Raw genomic sequence first — 19,172 nt, 5'->3', positions numbered from 1 at the left:
CCACAGCCTCGGATAACCACCTTTTTACTCTGTGTTTCTGTAAGTTTTGTTTTTCCCAGATTCGACATTTAAGTTACATCCTACAGTATTTGTCTCTGTCTCTGTCTGACTTATTTCGCTTAGCATAATGCTCTCAAGGCTCATCCACAAATGGCAAGATTTCCTCCTTTTCTGTGGCTGAATAATATTCCATGATATATATACTATATCTTTTTTATTCATTCTATTTTTAGATTATCTTCTTATCAAGGTTCAAAGGACAGCTAAATTTAGATGATTATTGCAGGATATATATTGTACATGTATTAGAGTTTGCCTAATTTGTTATAGGAATAAATTTAAATATAAATTTAATATCTAAAATAAATTTTGTAGGGGGTTGAGTGGGTATAGCTCAGAGGAAGAGTGAGTGCTTAGCATACACAAGGTCCTGGGTACAATCCCCAGTATCTTCATTAAAAAATAATAAAAAAATAAATTTTGGAGAAAATAAAGACATGATGAATAACTGTGATACTGATAACTATACTTTTAAAAATCATCATTTTTTTTCATTAGCACTTTGAACTTTGTATGATATTTAAATGAAACATACTTTAAATTTTTTCCTGAAGTCTTTTTCTTCTTTTTCTTGCTTTTTTAGCTTCTTAAGGTCCTTTTCTTCTGACTTGGCCTTGGCTCCTAGACTAGAATGGCAGAACACACATAAAACAGCATTTAGCTTTAAAAATATAAAAAGAATAGTATATAATAGACACTTAGTTTATAACATTACAGTTTTGTTAAATTTCATTTTCAATGAATTATTTTTCTTAGAAGTCCAATAATTCATTGTAATAAATGATGACATTTCATACAGCAGAATAGATTCTTCAAGAGAATACAGATTGAGTCAAAGTAGAAGAGATTATCTATTATGTTGAATGATATAAAATCACTGAAGTGTAATTTAAACATGGTTACATATCAGCAGTTTCATAAGATTCAACCTATTCTTGAACTCCTTATATTTTTCCAATCCTTCCTAGATAATTAAGTGCCTTGGCCAATGTCATAGAAAAGGCTTTTTTTAAAAAAAGAACATTTTTTGAAAGACTGACTTTTATAGCTTAAAAAGTTTAGCTATCTGTTAATTTTTTATACCTTCTAAAAATAAAGCCAGGGTCACATCTCAAGATACGAACTGGACTAAAGCTAACTGTTACAAGAGAGGTGAACAGGTCTAAGGTAGCAATTCTCTAGCCTGGCCACATATAGGATCACCTGGGAAGCTTTTAAAAAGCACATCTGCCCTTGTCTAATTCCTAGAAATTCTAATTAAATTAAATTAATTTAAATTTCTAATTAATTAGACTGAGTGGGGGCCAGGCACTGGCATACATGTTTTAAAAGCTCCCAGGGGCTATTAACTTGCAGCCAAGGTTGAGAACCATTCCTAGGGTCAAATACGGATGTTAGGGAAAGGCTGTGAATCTCTGCAAGAGGGAATTTTAAAAATCAGAATATGCGTGAATACTGAAAAATTTTAAACACTGATATTAATTTTTATTTTGATTACCTAAGATAAAGTTTTGTTTGTAACTGATTTATTTAAAATGCTTGAGTCTTAATTTTTGATTCTCAGAATTTAGTTCATTCACTGGCCAATGAGTTAGCACAGTATGCTGCCCGAGGGCCTGCGCTGCCCCTCAGTATCTTCCGTCCTATGATACCCTGGGCAGTAGTGGAACTGCTGGCCCAGATTAGCACTCTGAAGCAATCAGAAGATATATGAATGTTACAAATGCCCCACAAGCCCTCTTTGAGAATAATTTATTAAAAAATAGAATGCTTTACTTACATGTGGAATCTAAAAAATACAACAAACTAGTGAACATAACAAAAAAGAATCAGACTCACAGAGAACGAGAACAAACTAGTGGTTACTGGTGGGAGGGAGGGGTCACATGGGGTGCAGGAGGAGGAGGTACAAACTACTGGGTGTCAGGCTCAAGGATGTATTGTACAGCACGGGGAACATAGCCAATATTCTGTAATAACTGTAAATGGAAAGAAACCTTTAAAATCGTATAAAAACTTCAAAATTAAAAAAAGCCAAAATGTTATGTTAGGGAACACACAATTGTCTTAAATTCTGAAAATAAGCAGTGGGAAAGAAAACAGTACATATCATATAAAATTTAACCAGCTGGGGTTTACTGTGCTTAAAGAAAAGGCAAACGTTGTGACTCCAGGTTCCTAGAGAACTATTTAATTGAATGTGGTGGCATTTCTACAGCAGCATTAAATGGAAAAATCCATTAAACACTGTCAGGGATAGAAGCATCTTCCTGGTGGTGAGAAATATTAAAACCACATATCAGTGAAGAAGATGAGATTGTCCTTTCAAGGGGAACTGAAAAGGGAGAATGATTCTCTTTTCATCTTTCTGCTTTGTTTTGCCCACAGAACTTGATTTTCATATATAAACAACAGCATATTTTCCCTTCAGTTTCTTTGATCTTGATACTGCCTCTTGCTCTGAAAAATTAATTTAACAATGTTGGTGAAAAATAAATACTTAGAGTTCACTCACACGTTTTTACCAGTACAGCGCATGAGACTTACTGTATTCCATTTATGTTACTTTCATCCCTAACTAATCAAGTTCAAGATCTTTCTTCTTATCTTTCTTTTTTCTGGAAAAAGCTAGAGAAGTGTTCTTGCTTTTATGTATAGTATGTATCAGATCATCTCACACATTTATTGGAGTATAAAAAAGCATCCTACCATGTTATTTTCTATTTCAAAAGAAGTTTCAAAAGGTACTCTTCTTGTATTAACTGATTTTAGATTTTCTTACAATTTTTGTCTAAAGTTAAATTGAGCCTTAGGTAAGCTGAAGAGTCACTATTCACTGTTTACTGTCTCTTTTTGTTTGTTTGTTTTTTGAATGGAACCTTTGAGAATCTAATGCTTTTGTGAAAAAGTGACGTAACTTTAAAAAATCCTTTCAAAATACAAATCCTCTCTCTCCCTCTTGTGAAGGATGGAGGAGGCTTGAACCAGGTGGATGAGGGTTGAGACATGAACTAAGCAGTGTATTCAAGACAAAAAATGTTTTGGGAAAAAAAAGTAAAACTGAAGTTAAGGGATGAATTGGTGACATCAGTTGTGATCAGGGTCTCAAATATCTTCCCAGTGAATGAGTGAATAAATGGACTGCAGACATCAGTAAGCAAAGGGTGGAGGATAATCAGGGGACAGGAAGAAGGACCATGGGGAAGGGGGAGGCAAAGGGAGAAAGGCAGGGGAGGAGAGAGAGAGAGAGAGAGAGAAGGAGGAGGAGGATCTGAGCGGTCCATCCATTCACAAACCTGGCAGAGACGTTAGAGATGGGATCAGGGAGAGGAGGACAGAGTGAATGGTCGCACACAGTAGACATGCATCCCTTTGGGGTTTTATTCCAGTTGAATTTTCTTGAGCAGTCTGATTTTCATTACTTCATTGTAATGAGAACATGTTAATTACCTCATCTCTGCTGGTGGAGCAGGGAAATTAGAGGCATCCACATCATCATAAACTTCGTCTCCCATTTCTAACAAAAGACAAAATATCAAATGTTGAAACACTGTTAGTTTAAATTTTGATATGAGCATTCAATGGTTTTAAAAAATTTATTGAAGCACAGACGATTTAAAATGTTGTGCTAATTTCTGGTGTACAAAATGGTGATTCGGTTGTACATATATATATATTCCTTTTCGTATTCTTTTTCATTATAGGCAGTTACAATGTACTGAATATGGCTCCCTGTACAATACAGTAGGACCTCGTTGTTTCGATGATGCTTTTAATATAAAGATTATTTTAGGGACAACAAAATAAGTTTTCCTGGGCTTTCTGAACATTTCTCCTAGAAGCACTGCCTGTACCTTAAAAGGGAGAGGTTCTTATCTCCCTTGATGCCTGCTTTAAATTTCCCTCAAAAAACAGTAATCATGATTGTAATCATCACTATCAGAAACCTTCTCTCAAAGTAGTGACTGAGGTTATTTGAAGATCCACAAATATTTTGAATGGCAGGATTAGCAGATTGCTGACTAACAAAACAATATTTCTGGCCACTGGCAGTAGGAAGAGATTAAAATTAAAATTTTCATGGGAATTAGGGTGCTATGATAATACACATCATTTACAAGCCTATGTCTAAGTTTCTGTCTATCTATCTATCATTCTTTTTTACTTATTGATCTGCTCTTCATAAACTTTTACCTTATTGCAATATTATGTGTGGCATCGGGGTAAGGGTACAGCTGAAGTGGTAGAGCGCATGCTTAGCACCCAGGAGGTCCTGGGTTCAATCCCTAGTACCTCTTCCAAGTGGAAATCAATGAATAAACCTAATTAACTCCCTGTCAGCAAACAAACAATACAAGCAAAATATTATGTGTGGCATCACCTTAAAATAAAAGATGCTTCTAATACCGGCAGGTTTGGAAAATCAGTATTGGTGGAAAAGTTGTTATGACCTTAACTGGTTCATGGCTTTTCCAGTCTGTAGATACTGTTCTGCCTTCTATACTTCTCATTAATAAATTCAGGAGAAATGCTTCCTCTCTGCATCTATTTAGTTGCTCCACAGCAAATTAGGCTGAAGAGATGAGTTGAAGAAAGTACAAATGCTTTGAGGAATGATTATCACAGAAAGTTTAAATGCTCTCTGGTAGTGGTGAGGATTTGATTTCCTTTAAAAATTCCTCTCTCTCTCTCTTTCTGTATATACATATATATACTGTACATATGTGTAATAGACATATGTGCGTGTGTATTTTCCTCCATACAGGTCAATTAATTTCACAGGATAAACTTGCTCAGCTATATGGAGAAACTATAATAAATATGTAAAAAAAATGGCAGATCATTGGTTTCCAGAAGGGGAAAAATGACTATTCCGTGCACATGCACTTAAGACACACCTGGGAACGAAAGAAAATTAAAACAAGAATCACACTTTTTACTTAGCTGATCACATTTGTTCTATTTTAATACCTACTTTTCATGGAGCTAAATTTCTTGAATATTTTGGAAAATTATAGATTAAGATATAAGCTCATCATCAGTTTTGATCAATTTGAGTTACAGCCTCACATATTTTCAAATTGATAACTGAAAACAAAGTCAGAGAAACAGTCTGGAAGAACAGATTACCTTTGTGTTGGGTTTGCTCTTTCAATGTATTTATACATTCAAATCAACTTTTTGAAAGCCCCTGAAGATTCTTGTGAGACACTTTATTTTGCTCAAAGCAAACTGTAGAAAAATCTTTTAAAGATCTCAGCAGGGGTAAAAAAATAAACTGATCAAAACTGTATGAAGGAGAAACTGGCTTACATTTAGCAGCAGAATACTTCCCAATGTAATATACATGATACATTTAAAAAATTGAAAAAATTAGTTTTAGAAGGACCTTGGTGGCATATAATCTGGGGTGTTTTTAGGAACTGTGATGCAGAAGCCCAATATATCAAGCTCTGACTGAACTGGGGTGGGAGTCCATGGGGAACTGGCGTCCACCCATGCTCACTTTCTTCATAATGATCCCTATGTCTGAAGGAACTGTTTAAAAACCATTGATATCTTAAAATTTCCTCTTCCTACTGTTTTACTGCTGAGAAACTGTAGCACCCCAGGTGCAGTTACTTGACAAGGTTACACAGTTCATTACTTTCAGAGTCAGGACTTTAATTCAGATATCTAGACTGTAGCTAATCCTTTCTGCTACCCCATCTGCAAGAAATGAAATATAAAATATACAATTAGTTTGTATTACATACCCATTTGTTTAGGAGGAGGAGGGAAACTGAAAAGAAAATGAGAACACAATTATAATCAGATCAATGTAAACACGGAAATTGAGTCTTTTATTTAGAAGAGGCAGGAATACGTAACAGCCCGGAGGCTTGTAAAGGCTAGTAAATGTCTTGACTATCATCCCTTTCTCATCCTCCATTTTTCTGTTAAGTTCCAAGTTTTTGTCCATCAATTTGTAATTTAGCCAAACTCTTTTTGAACTCCAGTGTTGGCCAAAAAAGTCAAGAGTCAAGACATCCGGTGGTTCGTTTTGCCCACAGACTTTGGACCAATGTTTTCAGGTTTGTTCTATGAAGTCTGGGCATATTATTGTATCAGAGTAAATCAAATGGACTCAATATTTTGGAGTCATTGTGGCATAGTTCAGACCCAAAACTGTTTACTTGACTCAGAGAATAGAAATGAAACATCAAAATCAACAAAGGTCATAGAAATCTTTGTATGACCATGTTTCCCCAATATGTACATATATATCCCAAAACAGAAGAATGGTGAATAAAAGAGGAATACCTATTGAACTAGAGAGTGAGAGCTTATTAATAGAAGTGATCTGAAATCATGATTGGGTGGCTTTTAGTTGAAACAGAAAAAGACCTTGCTTTTAGTACTTTCTGAACTTTAAACACACACAGACACACAGACACACACCACTGGAAAACGGTGCATAGTTACACTGAAGTGTGAGAGGTCATTAGTTCAAGTGATCTGAAATCAGAATTAGGTGTTGTGCAGTCAGAGCAGAAAAAAATAATCTCTGTTTTTAGTTCTAAGTAAGGACTATATTTGAGTAATGCAACATCAAGAGAAGATTTGTCCTGTTTTCTTATAAAGTGTCTTGTTTATTGTGTGTTGCTTTAGTGTCTCACAAAAGGGTTTAAAATCAGGAATTCTATGTGGAATTAACACCTTATAAAGACTTCAGAAAAAAATGTGACAATGAATATATATATGTTCACGTATAACTGAAAAATTGTGCTCTACACTAGAATTTGACACAACATTGTAAAATGACTATTACTCAATAAAAAAAATGTAAAAAAGTAAAAATTAAAAAAATATATGATAGGGCTCTCTAAAATGCCTGCAATCCACTTTATAATTTGAGACAGATTGGGATGAACTGGGAGTCACAGTTCTGTCTGTTTACAAGGGCACCAATGTTGCAACTTTTTACTCAAGAAGGAAATAAAAAGCCAGCAGCACTGTGGGAAAAAAAAAAGACTTCAGCTAAAAGTGGTGAATCTGTTAAGCACATATAAAACAATGGGAATATCCTGAATCAGCAAGTGTGATTAAGATCCTTCAAATTAATATGTATGGAACATATACTAAAGGGTTATTTTTGGATGGAATGATAAAATTTATGCTTTAGTTTCATTTATACAATAAAATACTTCAAATAATTTTAGTATAGGATAAATATATAAAGTAGAATTAATATATCACTATTGTGAAACAGAGTTACAAAGACTTTGAATACTGTGCTTAGAGAAAAGAAATTCCAAATTGTGTCCTTTATTTCTAGCAAACTAATTTTTAATAGAGAACGTATATTTTGAAGAGTAGTCAACATAATAAATTATATAATAAAATGTGGCGCTGGAATTGTGAGCTTTTAGATGTGATGCTATAGTTAAAAAAGGTCCTACTAAACGGAGGGAGTGAGTGTGTATGAGTGTGTGAGGGTGTGTGTGTTCACTTGTGCATGTTTGAATGGAAAGCAAAATATATTTTTGAACCATATGATGGTTTTTGAACACTGTGCTCTTCTTATGTAAATGCATGAGTTTAAGGGTGACAGTAAATGAGACTAATGAAAAAAAATCATTAACATGGTTTAAGCCCGTCAGAATTTGGTTATTGGTTATAAAATATTAGTAGCATTTGATTAAATTAAAGTTAATGTCGTTATTGTGCACTGGCTTTGGTGGTTGGTGGATCCTTACAATGAACCTTCATCGTCTGAATCAGACACTTTAGGTTTCCCTCGTATACTTTTCTTTTTGTCATCTTTTCCCTTTAACATCTTCAAAATCCCCCAGGACCACGTATTACTCTTCTCTTCAACCTGTGGCATGGAGCTTTGGAGCATGTAGGCATTGATCAGAATGGAGTCATCAATGGAACGTGAAGACAATGGGTGGACATTCAGAGCTTTTATAATTATTCTGCACTGATTATTCACATAGTAAGCTATTCATTGTATTCAACAAGACAAAGCTATTAAGTACATAGGTCATGGTCTTTGAATACTGCTGCTACTAGGTAAGAAGCAGGTAAGCTATTTTTTCTATTTGGTGGATTTCTCTTGGTTCTTAAAACAGCAAGCTAAGTCAGGATTAAATTTTAAACATTAATTTGGCCTTACTATAATTAAGATTAAGTAGTGGATTTAAAAAATTTAAATACATGTTTAAATTTGAAGTACACCATTTCAAAAGTTTAAACACCTTAAGGATTAAGTATTCAAATCTGGTTTTGCTACAGATAGCATATGACCTCAATTTATTCGGACTGCCCACACCCTTGATTATTATACAAAGGATAGCCATGCAACTGACAGACTCTCTAGAGATGGTTGTAGAAATAAATTATTGACTGATAAATAAATGACTGGGAAAAGTTTGAAAAACAATCTGCAACACCTGTATCCCCTTAACCCTTTTTCATTTCACTTCTTTTGACATGGTTGTCAAGGTTCTTCCAAACAACATACCACTTGAAGTGTAATGCAATTACACTTCCTGATTTACTATGGCTATTAATTAAACATTCAAATAATTTTTGGTAATGTAACAGGAAACATTGTTTTCTGCTATTTATTCTAACTGGAAATCAAAACTAAATTTCAGTCTACACAATAATTTGCAGAAAGGCAATTAGCTGATTATTCTTACCTGTCAGCAGCATCCTCCTCTTCAATCCCATCATAAATATCATCATCTGGGGGAGGTGGGAACATCCCTTCATTTGAATTAGGGGTAAAAATCTTCTGTTAATTTCATAGTTTGGTCACAATTGGTCACTCAAAATTTGATAATCTGTCTTATTTAACCGCAGAAAGCACTCCTCTTTCATATCAACTATTTAAATTAAAAAATACCTTTATTTTCCCACTCTCACAAAGGTAGTAGATAAATTAATTGTTTTAAAAAATTGTTTTATAAGGAATTCTTCAAAGTGAAAGGTAACAAAAAAATGAGAGATGATAAAGAGTACTGTGCACTGCTGAGGAAAGGAATAGGGGAAAATAACTAAGAGAAAAAGTGAAATTAAATAGGCAATGGAGTTAAATACTTATTGAGGAAAAAGAGGACGGAGAAGGTGATAAGCAAAAAATTAATTAATACTGAGGAGACATTTAGAAAAAGGATACTGATCAAGATATAAGTAAAGAAAAGCAAAGGAAATGAAAGGTGAATTTGTAAACACTGATGGGAGCTGAAACAAAGGCACGAAAGATGACTTTTCATTTCTTTATTTCATTTCATCAAAGTTAAAAGTTAAATCCTTTCTTGTTTGATTTGTTGTCCCACAATCTTAGGAATCTTGCTATTTGACAAATATTTATTTAACAAATGCTTCTTGAGTGCCTTCTCTGTACAGAAAGATGTACAATAAACTTGAAATTTGATTTTTAGGATGAGAAGTTTAGCACTGCCAGGTATTGGTAAAATATCCTTATTTTGTTGATGAGATAACAAAGAGTCTCTAGGAGTCATAGCTAAGGTGGCCACAGAAGTCATCCAAACAAGGATACTTCTGAAAGTGAAGGGGGATACTGTTAATAATTGTGCTCAGACCATTAGCAAAAATCAAGACTGCCCTGGGCACTCTGGAAATGGAGGCACCCTATGACCCATAACAAACTTGGAAGAAAAGAAGTGATTTGGTCAGGGTCACTCAGTGGCCAGGACTGGACTCTAGGTCATTGGTTTCCAGTCCAGTGTTCTTTCTACCACATTCAGATCCTCCTCATTATCTGCAAATGAAAGCATTTTGTCAATTTACACAAAAACATCGAAGACTTGGAAAACTGCTGATAAAATTGTGTGGCTTACCTCCACTTCCACTCTGACTGTGGCTAGGGAAAAAAAATAGACAAATTAAATTAAAATATGATTTATTTAGCTATAAGAAAAAGAAGTACATATATTGAACAGTTTTATAAAAGAAAAATAACAGTCCAGTCAAACGTTATCAGTATATCATTTACAATAGCCAAGATATAGAAGTAATCTGTTTCCATCAGCAGATGAATGGATATAGAAGATGCAGTGTACATACAACGGAATGTTACTCAGGCATAGAACGAATGAGATTTTGCCATTTGCAACAACATGGGTGGACCTGGAGGGTATTATATTCAGTGAAGTAAGTCAGAGAGAGAAAGACAAATACTGTATGTTATCACTTATATAGTGGATCTAAAAAAACAAAACAAATGAATGTTACGAAACAAACAAACTCACAGATATGGAAAATGAACTAGCGGTTACCAGTAGCAAGGGGATGGAAGGAACAGCAGATTGAGGGGAGAGGCAAGTTCGGGCGAGGGGCTTAAGAGGTACAAACTACTACGTATAAGATAAACAATCTACAAGTATATACTGTACAGCACAGAGAATATAGCCAATATTTTATAAGAACTTTAAATGGAGTATAATCTATAAAAATATTGAATCACTATGTTATATACCTGAAACTAATATAATATTGTAAGTCAACCAGACTTTAATTAGAAAAAAGTTATCAGATGTTATATGTGAAAAGTTGTTCCTTATTGTAACAGATGAGTAGTAACAAAGCAAAAGACAAAACAAAACAAACCTAACAAGAATCAAGTGAGATTCAGTACCACATAAAGGATTCCAATCATAAGGTTTGTTTCTAGCATTTTCCCATGATGCCGTTTTCAGACTGTACAGTATTATATTATTCCACAGATGGATTTATTAAAAAAGACAGAGTATTATTCCAGAACCACTACTGCATTAAATCCAATTTTCTTTCAGTATCTTATAATCACAGCATTTGACTCTTAGACCAATAGGATTACATTTTTTCAAAAGGGAGAACTTAAAAAATTTCGAAATTCTCTTCAGGAGGCTTTTGTATAGTGTGGCTCCTGAATCTCTAAATCCAGATTTCTGCATTTTTTATTTATTTCTATAAGATTCTATATTTTTCCTCTTTTGTAATCGTCTGTTTTTTTTTCTCATTTTCCCCTCTAAAATGTGTTCTGTGGGCACAAAGGAAGTGTAGACTGTGAGAACTAAAAGCAATCTCAGACGTCATCTAGTTTATTTTGCAGAAAAGAAACTGATGCTCTGAGGAGTTAAGTGACGTGACCAAGCCCACTTTTAATCAGCTGAAGCCATGAGCTAAGAGCCTCAGCATCCTGGCTTCCTGTATGTCATTTTGGCTACACCTCACTGCACTCCCTGTGTCCCTTTTTTGCCTTCTGGATAATCTGCCAGCAACAGATATCAGTCTGATATTACAATCACTCTGTCTAATTACACACATCTGATTCCTCAACCTCAAGTTCAGAATAATAGAAATCGGTATGAAGCAAGTTAACCTAGAAATAGAAGCATTCTCTTGTTAACGGAACTTTGTAGAAAAACATGCTCTAAATGTCTTAATATATAAATAAGGAATTGATTTTTGATGAAGTTTAAATATATTCTCTACTTGCTTACAAACTATTTTCTCATTCGTTGTCTTCGACATTTCCCTTTGAGCACGAAGCAAGCTGTTAGAATTATGTGAAAAATTGCTGCTTTGGTTGATTGCCACCCCTGGCAAATAAAATATATTCTATCTTGGAGATTCTCATACCCAGTTCCCAAAGAAGGGGATTATAATCATCGGGAGCAAAGCCACCATACATTATTTCATTTCTAGAGCTATTCCCCAATTTCATACACTGGGCTCTTTGGAATAGAAACCATTTGTCAGACAAACTAGAGGCAAGGAGAGGAGAGTGTGAGAAAAGGAAAAGGGAAGGGAGAGAGCAAAGGGTGAGTGGCAGGGAAAAGGCTGGGAAACATAAAGAAGAAAGTTTTTTATGTGATGGAGGAATGGTATTTCCACTTGTAATTTCCTTTTGTTGAACATTTCATATTTATTACAAAAATTGTTTAATTGGTAAGAAAAGGAAAACAGCCGTCAGGACCTGTGCCTTTAAGCTTCCTGTGTGCTCAGAGTCTGAAGTGCTCAGGCAGCTCGCCTTACCCCGGAGGAAACGGGAAAGAGCCAGTAAAGAGTGCAAGGAACCAAGAGGCATCTGGGGAAGGGGGAGGGAGGGGGAGAGGATGGTGCCTTCTCTTATTCTTGCCAGGACAGACTGCCAGCTATACTCAGCATCTTTCTTTGTTCTACTAAGGACAAAGCATGTTCTGTTATGAGATCTCTGCCAGTAGCAGCTGTAGTTTCAAAAAACACTTGTGTAGAAGTGATGTCTCCTCTTTCATTTTCTTATTAAATATGCATATGGGAGGAATAGATACCAGTAAATATTGTGGTGCTATCTTTTTTTAAGATAGGAGCATTAAAACCACACACCTCCTCCAAGCCCATTCTACTAAATAGAAGATTCTTTTCCTGCTACATGTTTACTAACTAGAGATGTCTTTTAGAGTTGCAATATGTGTGGACTAGACAAAATGGAAATGGTAATAGCATTAGTTTTGGGAAATAGTCACCTATTATGGTAAATAATGTTTCATTTTAAGGATATCAACCCTTTTTTGTGGATTTATTATTTTTTTCTTGAGTATGTTCATAGCGTAAATATGTCATTTCTTAATATAACTGGGGTTCTTTAATTCCAAAATAATAAGAGAAATGCTTTTTTTTAAAAGATAAAAGATGAACATAAGGTATGTATGTTGACAATATACATGGTATGCATACTCATACCCAGAAAATTCTGTAAGTCTCAGAATTTGGCCATTTGGAATGGCAACTGACCCCAAAACTGGCATTTACTCACTCTCAAACTAGGTCAGTGTGTTTCTTATCACTAAGGTCCATTTATGATCTGTAAATTCCAGTGCATACATTGCATGCTTTGATATATGCTGCATAACTTATGGTCATAACCTGGTAAGAAAGCACTGCAGGCTATTATTCATTTTGGAAAGACAAAACTTCCAGAAAGCAACAGAAGTATAATTGATGCCATGAGTTCAAAGACCATTAGAGGGAAATTTAATTCTTCATATATCTTGTAAGTATATTACTATTTTGATCATTTTACATTTTTTAAATGGTTGATAATTAAAACATTTTTTTCTTTGAAACCTGAGTTATGAAGAATGCAGACACATTTGTTCCCAAGTGAAGATCTAGCATGGGTCATGTGTTTTGGGATCATGTGAGGGTTTCCCAATAACACAAAGTGGGCATAGAAAAATGAGGGTTCTCACTGTGCTGGAGATTTTCCTCCTCCTTTTCCTTCAACTTGAAGGGCTTATGGATTTACTAGGAAAGGGAGATATTGGAGGAAAGAAGGAATGAAAAAGGAAAGGGGAATGGAAAAGGAAGGAGAAGAAAGGACAAGGAAGGTCAGAGCTAGGAAAAAGAGATGAGGAGGCATGGAGAAAGGAAGCTGGTAACTGAGAAGGGGAAAAAGGGAAGAAGAGGGATGCGGGACAAGATGGCCACTCTCCACTCTTGGCTCCTCCAGAAAGGAGGTCTTGTTCTGTTCCTCTGCCCCAGGAAGGTGTTCCCATAATTCTTGCAGGGAAAGTCACACTAACCTAGTGGAATGAATGGGCCACAGAAAGTTGGACCCTTAGTTGATTCCCAGGGATCACGGGGGATTGAGCTTTTACTTTTTTACTCTTAAAGAGTAGAGCTGTAGTAAAAAAGCATTTTTTTCTGTTATACTTTCAAATATATTTAGACTTAGAGACTTCAGAGCAAAAAGTTTTATATTTTTCAGAGCTAACTTAAATTTCATGCTTCATATCTTATGAAATCGTATTTACTTTAGGCGTATCCCTAAGATCAAATCAGAATGAATATTGTAAAACAGCTTTCTGGATTGGCAACACCTTTGGCAACTTCTGGCAAATGGCCCATTATATTTCAAGTAGTACTTGATATATACAACCAAAGAGTAAACTAAAAGACTGTGGAGTTTCAAGTGACTTTTGACCCATAGTGAAATGACTATAAATGGTAATTTAGTTTAGAGAGAGAGAGCAGCAGGAAGTATGGAAAGCAAAATTCTAGTATCTTAAAATACATCATCTCAGACAGGGAGGCAGTCTGATTTGCTCTACTGTTTGTGTTTACACATACCTGCTAGTATCTGCCTGCTCTGCGACGTCGTCATATACTTCCTGGTCATCTTCAGTAGGTCTTGATGAAAGAGCACCAAGGGAATTTTTTTTCCGTTTCAAGGAATCATAGTCAATCTCTACAGCAGTTGTCTTAATATAGCCATCTATCAAAAGGGGAACGATTTATGTTCAGGTAACTGCAATTCAACTGTCTTGGAATTGTGAATAAAATACCAATTGCACATTTGCTCTTTAAATTTTCCCTGTATTCCTCTGCTCACGATTCTGATTTATAGACTTCCCACATTGACACTTTTCTTCACTGGCTTTTGTCAAATCTTGTGCTGTTGTGGTTTGGGGTAAACCTAGAGTCTATTTTCAAGATTCCAAAGTGATTTACATGAATCATTTTTGCCTTTTAACATCAGTGAAGAACATAATGCTCTTTGCTCCTCCCTGGGATAATATAAATATTTACATTTTTCCCCACTAAGAAGATAACACAGATGAGGGGAAGGTGGAGCTCTACCTAAAATCTTCCCATCTTTGTCTACCCTGTGACATACTCTCAAGTTAATGCTTGTGAGTAGCTTTGGAAGAATTTTCACATTAGCATTGGCTCAAAAAGGAAACACTTTGAAGTTACAGGAAAATGTGCACTCACATGACCCTCTTGCTGTTCTGCCCAGCCACTTCCCTTCGGGGTTGTCTGTGATGCGGATTATTTCAATTTGCTCTCCTTGCTTGAAGCTTAGTTCATTCTTTCCTCCTTTGACATCACAGCAAGCTTTTGCTTGATGGATGACTTGAATAGGGCCTGTTAGCTGCAAAGAGGGAAAAAAAAATCACAACAAGCTTCCTTACTATTCAGAAAATCTTCAAGGAATGCACTTTTGAAAGACAGTATGTCCACCACTTGCCAACCAGCCTATTTCCAACATTTACAGTTTTCAACTAGAAGGTAAGGATGAAAGTCATTCCTGGTTAATGTTCCTATAGCAGGGGTTAGGGAAAAACCACAGAGGTGAGGCAGGACTAGCATAAGCATTGTGCTTGGGGGCCAAGAGAGAGGGGTAATGATCTGTTGACCTGGGGAACTCTGAACGACTTGCAGAGGAAGCCACTGATAACCGAATACCTGGTATGTATGATAATCCATGCTGAGTGCTACGTGTTTTTATGGGGTATGATGGTGGTCTGCTTGGTAGGCAGAGGTTCTTTTCCTCTTTGCTCTGTGCAGTTATTCTATGCAGATGGTTCTCTGCAGGCCTAAAACAGCAGAGGGAGTGTGGTGGTTGCTTGTACTCATGGGAACAGCATTTGCTTTCTTTTCTTTTCTCAAACTGTGTGGTATTTGTCTATCTTGGAGTAGACATTGCCTGCCATAAACAAGATAGTTTAGAAATAAATTTGTCAATTAAAAAATAGCATACATATACTATGTGAGGTATTTAAAACTAACATCCTGAATAGTACAGTGGTTTCTTGACAGCAGGGGAATGATCTAGTTTAGAGGCCATGCATCCTAAACTCCTAATTTTCTAATCCTAAATTGGTGTCTTTTAAGCTGACTTCTTGGATCTTTTGATATGCAAATATGCATTGTGATTTTTGAATAAGCTCTACTTTATTTTATTGAAGTTGTAGTGCTACAAATTGTGAGACAGATCATTAATTATGTACCACTACGAAAGAAAGAAAACAGCTTAATTTAAATGATATGCCAATGATGTTAAGATGTATCCTAATTTCGGAATTTCAAAATGCGAAATACTTAGTCTTAGAATTAATGAAATGTGGTGCTTTGTAACAGTTCTCACATTTATTTCGTTTCCTTAATTTTAATATCTATTAACATTTTGTAGAAGGAATATAGCATGTGAAGTCCCAGTCTTGACAAACTTTTGAGTTCATATTTGATGGTATGATTTCTATGCCCTAATTTTTTCTTATCAACATTTATCACTTGAGTATCATTTGAATGAATGAGTGAAACAATGCAAAATTGATTTGTCCAAAGGAAATACAAGGAAATGTTTCACATAATCCCTTCAAAACTATAAACCATCTCTTCATAAAATGTGTTATAAAGATTTTCATCTAAGAAATTAATTTTTCATATTTTCTACCTGAAAAATATAAACATTGATATCCATACATTCTGTATGAGTAAAATGTTTTAATATTTATATTGTAGTGTTAATTTTACTTATATATAGTAAGCAAAACTTAACAAGAACCCATAATAGATACAATGACTTATATGCATTATTTTATTTAATTCCATAACAAACTTTCAGGAGAGGTATCATTTACTCACTTTAAAAATAAGATCTGAGGTTCAGAGAAGTTTACATGTAAGTCCATGGTCACATAACTCGCACGTGCAGCTAGAATTTGAATCCACATTGTTCAACTAACTCCAAGCTTTATATTTTCCCTATGCCCTGCTGTTAAATCTTTGTTTTATGATAATACATATACTGGGAAGTTATATATAAATCACATTTTTTTACAATCCAAACCATGTATTAAATGTTCTGGAGGAATTAAATATTTAAAGGAAACTTGATATGAATTCTTTTTAAAGTGAAGAATAGGTTTGTAGCTCATATAATCACTCTAAATACAGCTGACATACAGACCTACACCACATGGACCATGTCACCAAAGATGGAGTAGCCAAGAGAGAAGAGCCAGCATGTGCAGTGTTAGTGGCGGTAGTAACAGAAGTCACACAATTAGAAACTAGGAAGCAGAGAAGAGAGAGGTCAGAAATCCTGGTGGATGAAGAAGGAAGAGAAACAGCGGGTATCAGAAGTCAACATGTACAAAGGCTTAAACTAAGTAAAAAGAAAAAAAAGTCGGGTCTGGATACCAGCAGTTAGAATAGCTCAGAGGACTTTATTCCGAGACCAGTCTGGTTAATCCAGAGACACTTTTGCCCCTGGCACCCTGTCGTTCATGCCACAGGGATACATACATGTGTGGTCCCAAGCGCCTGTTGCGTGTAGGTTAACATGAAATGTGTAACAAGGAGAACCAAGATGGGTTTGAGTAATCAACATAAAATTTCCTGAGCTCCTGCCATATTTTATTTGGATTTTATCCAATTTATAAGCCACCGTTTTTTGTTTGGATTTCACCGTATTACATTTTTAGTGCCGGGATAAAGGAGTGTATTGGACGACAACATTACTGTTATGAAGGCAGTTACTCTTTAGAAACCAACGGCTGAGTAATTCTCCAACCACGTAAGGTTTCAAAAAGGGGGCCCCCTTTTGTGTGAAAGTTCTAAAAAAAGGTTTCACTTTTTCACCCAACAGCCAGCAAGCGCTTACTTTAAATTTCTTCTTTATTTCTTGCTCTTTCTTTTCTCTCTCTTTCTGTTCCTTTTTCTCCAGCTCTAGTCTCTTCTTTTCCTCCTTTTCCCGTTTCTTCTCTCTTTCTTTGGATGCTTCTCTGTGGATAAAGATTGTTAGGTTGCTTCAGCGTCCTCTGGCATTGATGGGTTAGGGCTCACCATCCTGAGAGGCTTCTACTCATGACAGAGGAAGGTATCTGAAGTAGAGATGAAGGCACAAGGCCAAGGCTTCTCAAAATTTTCCTGGGTGCGTGAGAGTGTTCTTTAGACCAGTAGGAGGCACACAAGTGAGGGTGCCCTCCAAAGCCTCTGCTTCCCTTACAGCTGTGCCAGCAAGTGGAAGGCACTGCTCCTAAGACCCTGTTCTTACAGCATGTTGGCATGAATAGTATTAATCTCTCTCTCTCTCAAGCGCGTACACTCGCTGGTACAAGGGCACCCACAAGTCTGTATGTGCAAGCCTTTGTTCAGAAACATTAGTCAGAATTAGTCGAGTAAGCACTGGGTAGAGAAAATTAAGATATGTGAATCCACAAAAGACAAAATAAGATAAACATATTCGTTTCTGCTTTCACTCATTTTCCAAGAAATTTTTTAGTCCTGGGCTACCCAGAAACCCATTTTGGAACTATTTTTAACGTCTTTCTGCTTTAGGAGGCTGAAACTTTGGCATCTGGGGCTGTGCTACATTGTCTTGCAAAGCACCCTTGGGAGGTGAAGCACTACCTCAGGGAAGACACTGTAACCTAGACATGAATTTATTTGCCCAAGGACACACTGAGAGCAAGATATACAGATTCCTGGCCTGTGATTCCCTGCCTGCGGTCTAGCTCCGGGCCTCTGCCCTCTCAGACAATGGCATTTTGACAGAGTCGTCTGCAAAATCCTTCGACAAGAAAAGAATCTTTAATCCTTTGTACTGAACTAAGGGTTATGATTACATGCCCATCATTTGAACAGTACAGCTTCCCCCTCCTCCTAGTGTTGACTGTCCCTCTGTTCTCCTTCATCATCATCATTATATTCATCTTAGAAGGAAAATATCAAGGTGAAAAAATGTAACCCATACATGTCTTCATATGTTTCTCCTTCACTGTCTTGTTCCTGTTGAGAAAAACATGAATAATGATTAGTTTTAATTATTCAAAAAGGGAACATACATATATTATGTGGCTCCAACACTCAGTAAAACAAGCATAAGTTTAAGTATATGTAAATTCTGCTCGTTTAAAAAAATTTTTTTTTCTTTTTAGAGATAGACTTGGAAAGAAAGCACAAAAATATTTCATTTTAAATCCTGCTATATATTTCAGATGTGTATCCAGATTTAAGTGTGTGTTCAGTGCCACAAAATTACTCTGAGTCACTTAATGATTGGTGTTTAATGTCTCAAGCATTTTCGATGAAGTGAGATTACAAATGGAAATACATCACCATTACTCATAAGAATTTTCATTTGCTGGTTTATACCAATGGAAAATGATTCATAAGAAATGTTAAATATTCTAGTTACAGCAATATACTATGACAAGGAAGAAAGAAACTGACCTCATCTAGATTTCCAGTACCTAAGGTGATAAAAAAAAAGAGAATACAATTTAATATACTATAACTAAGAAATGCTTTAATACAAGATTATTAGATATAATATAATATTC

The 19,172-nt window shown here is 35.5% G+C and overlaps 1 protein-coding gene across 4 annotated transcripts in view; it reads right to left on the bottom strand.

The window, feature by feature from the left end:
- Positions 1-19,172, bottom strand: part of FYB1 (FYN binding protein 1) — a 141,635-nt gene that overhangs the window by 12,143 nt on the left and 110,320 nt on the right. For 3 of the 4 annotated variants that reach the window (XM_015242089.3, XM_015242087.3, XM_015242086.3), the window contains 11 exons: positions 19,063-19,082; positions 18,584-18,618; positions 17,492-17,612; positions 14,815-14,974; positions 14,170-14,314; positions 9,915-9,937; positions 8,751-8,817; positions 7,800-7,934; positions 5,817-5,842; positions 3,511-3,577; positions 596-686 (listed from right to left, as the gene is read on the bottom strand). In XM_015242089.3, the coding sequence (XP_015097575.1) occupies positions 596-686; positions 3,511-3,577; positions 5,817-5,842; positions 7,800-7,934; positions 8,751-8,817; positions 9,915-9,937; positions 14,170-14,314; positions 14,815-14,974; positions 17,492-17,612; positions 18,584-18,618; positions 19,063-19,082 (890 nt within the window). The remainder of the gene's footprint in view (positions 1-595; positions 687-3,510; positions 3,578-5,816; positions 5,843-7,799; positions 7,935-8,750; positions 8,818-9,914; positions 9,938-14,169; positions 14,315-14,814; positions 14,975-17,491; positions 17,613-18,583; positions 18,619-19,062; positions 19,083-19,172) is intronic. The other variant, XM_072958752.1, reaches the window with a different exon arrangement.

The sequence above is a fragment of the Vicugna pacos genome, chromosome 3 (assembly GCF_048564905.1).
Source record: "Vicugna pacos chromosome 3, VicPac4, whole genome shotgun sequence".
Lineage (NCBI taxonomy): Eukaryota > Metazoa > Chordata > Mammalia > Artiodactyla > Camelidae > Vicugna > Vicugna pacos.
Note: the sequence above shows the minus strand (reverse complement) of the source record. Positions and strands in the feature narration are given on the sequence as shown.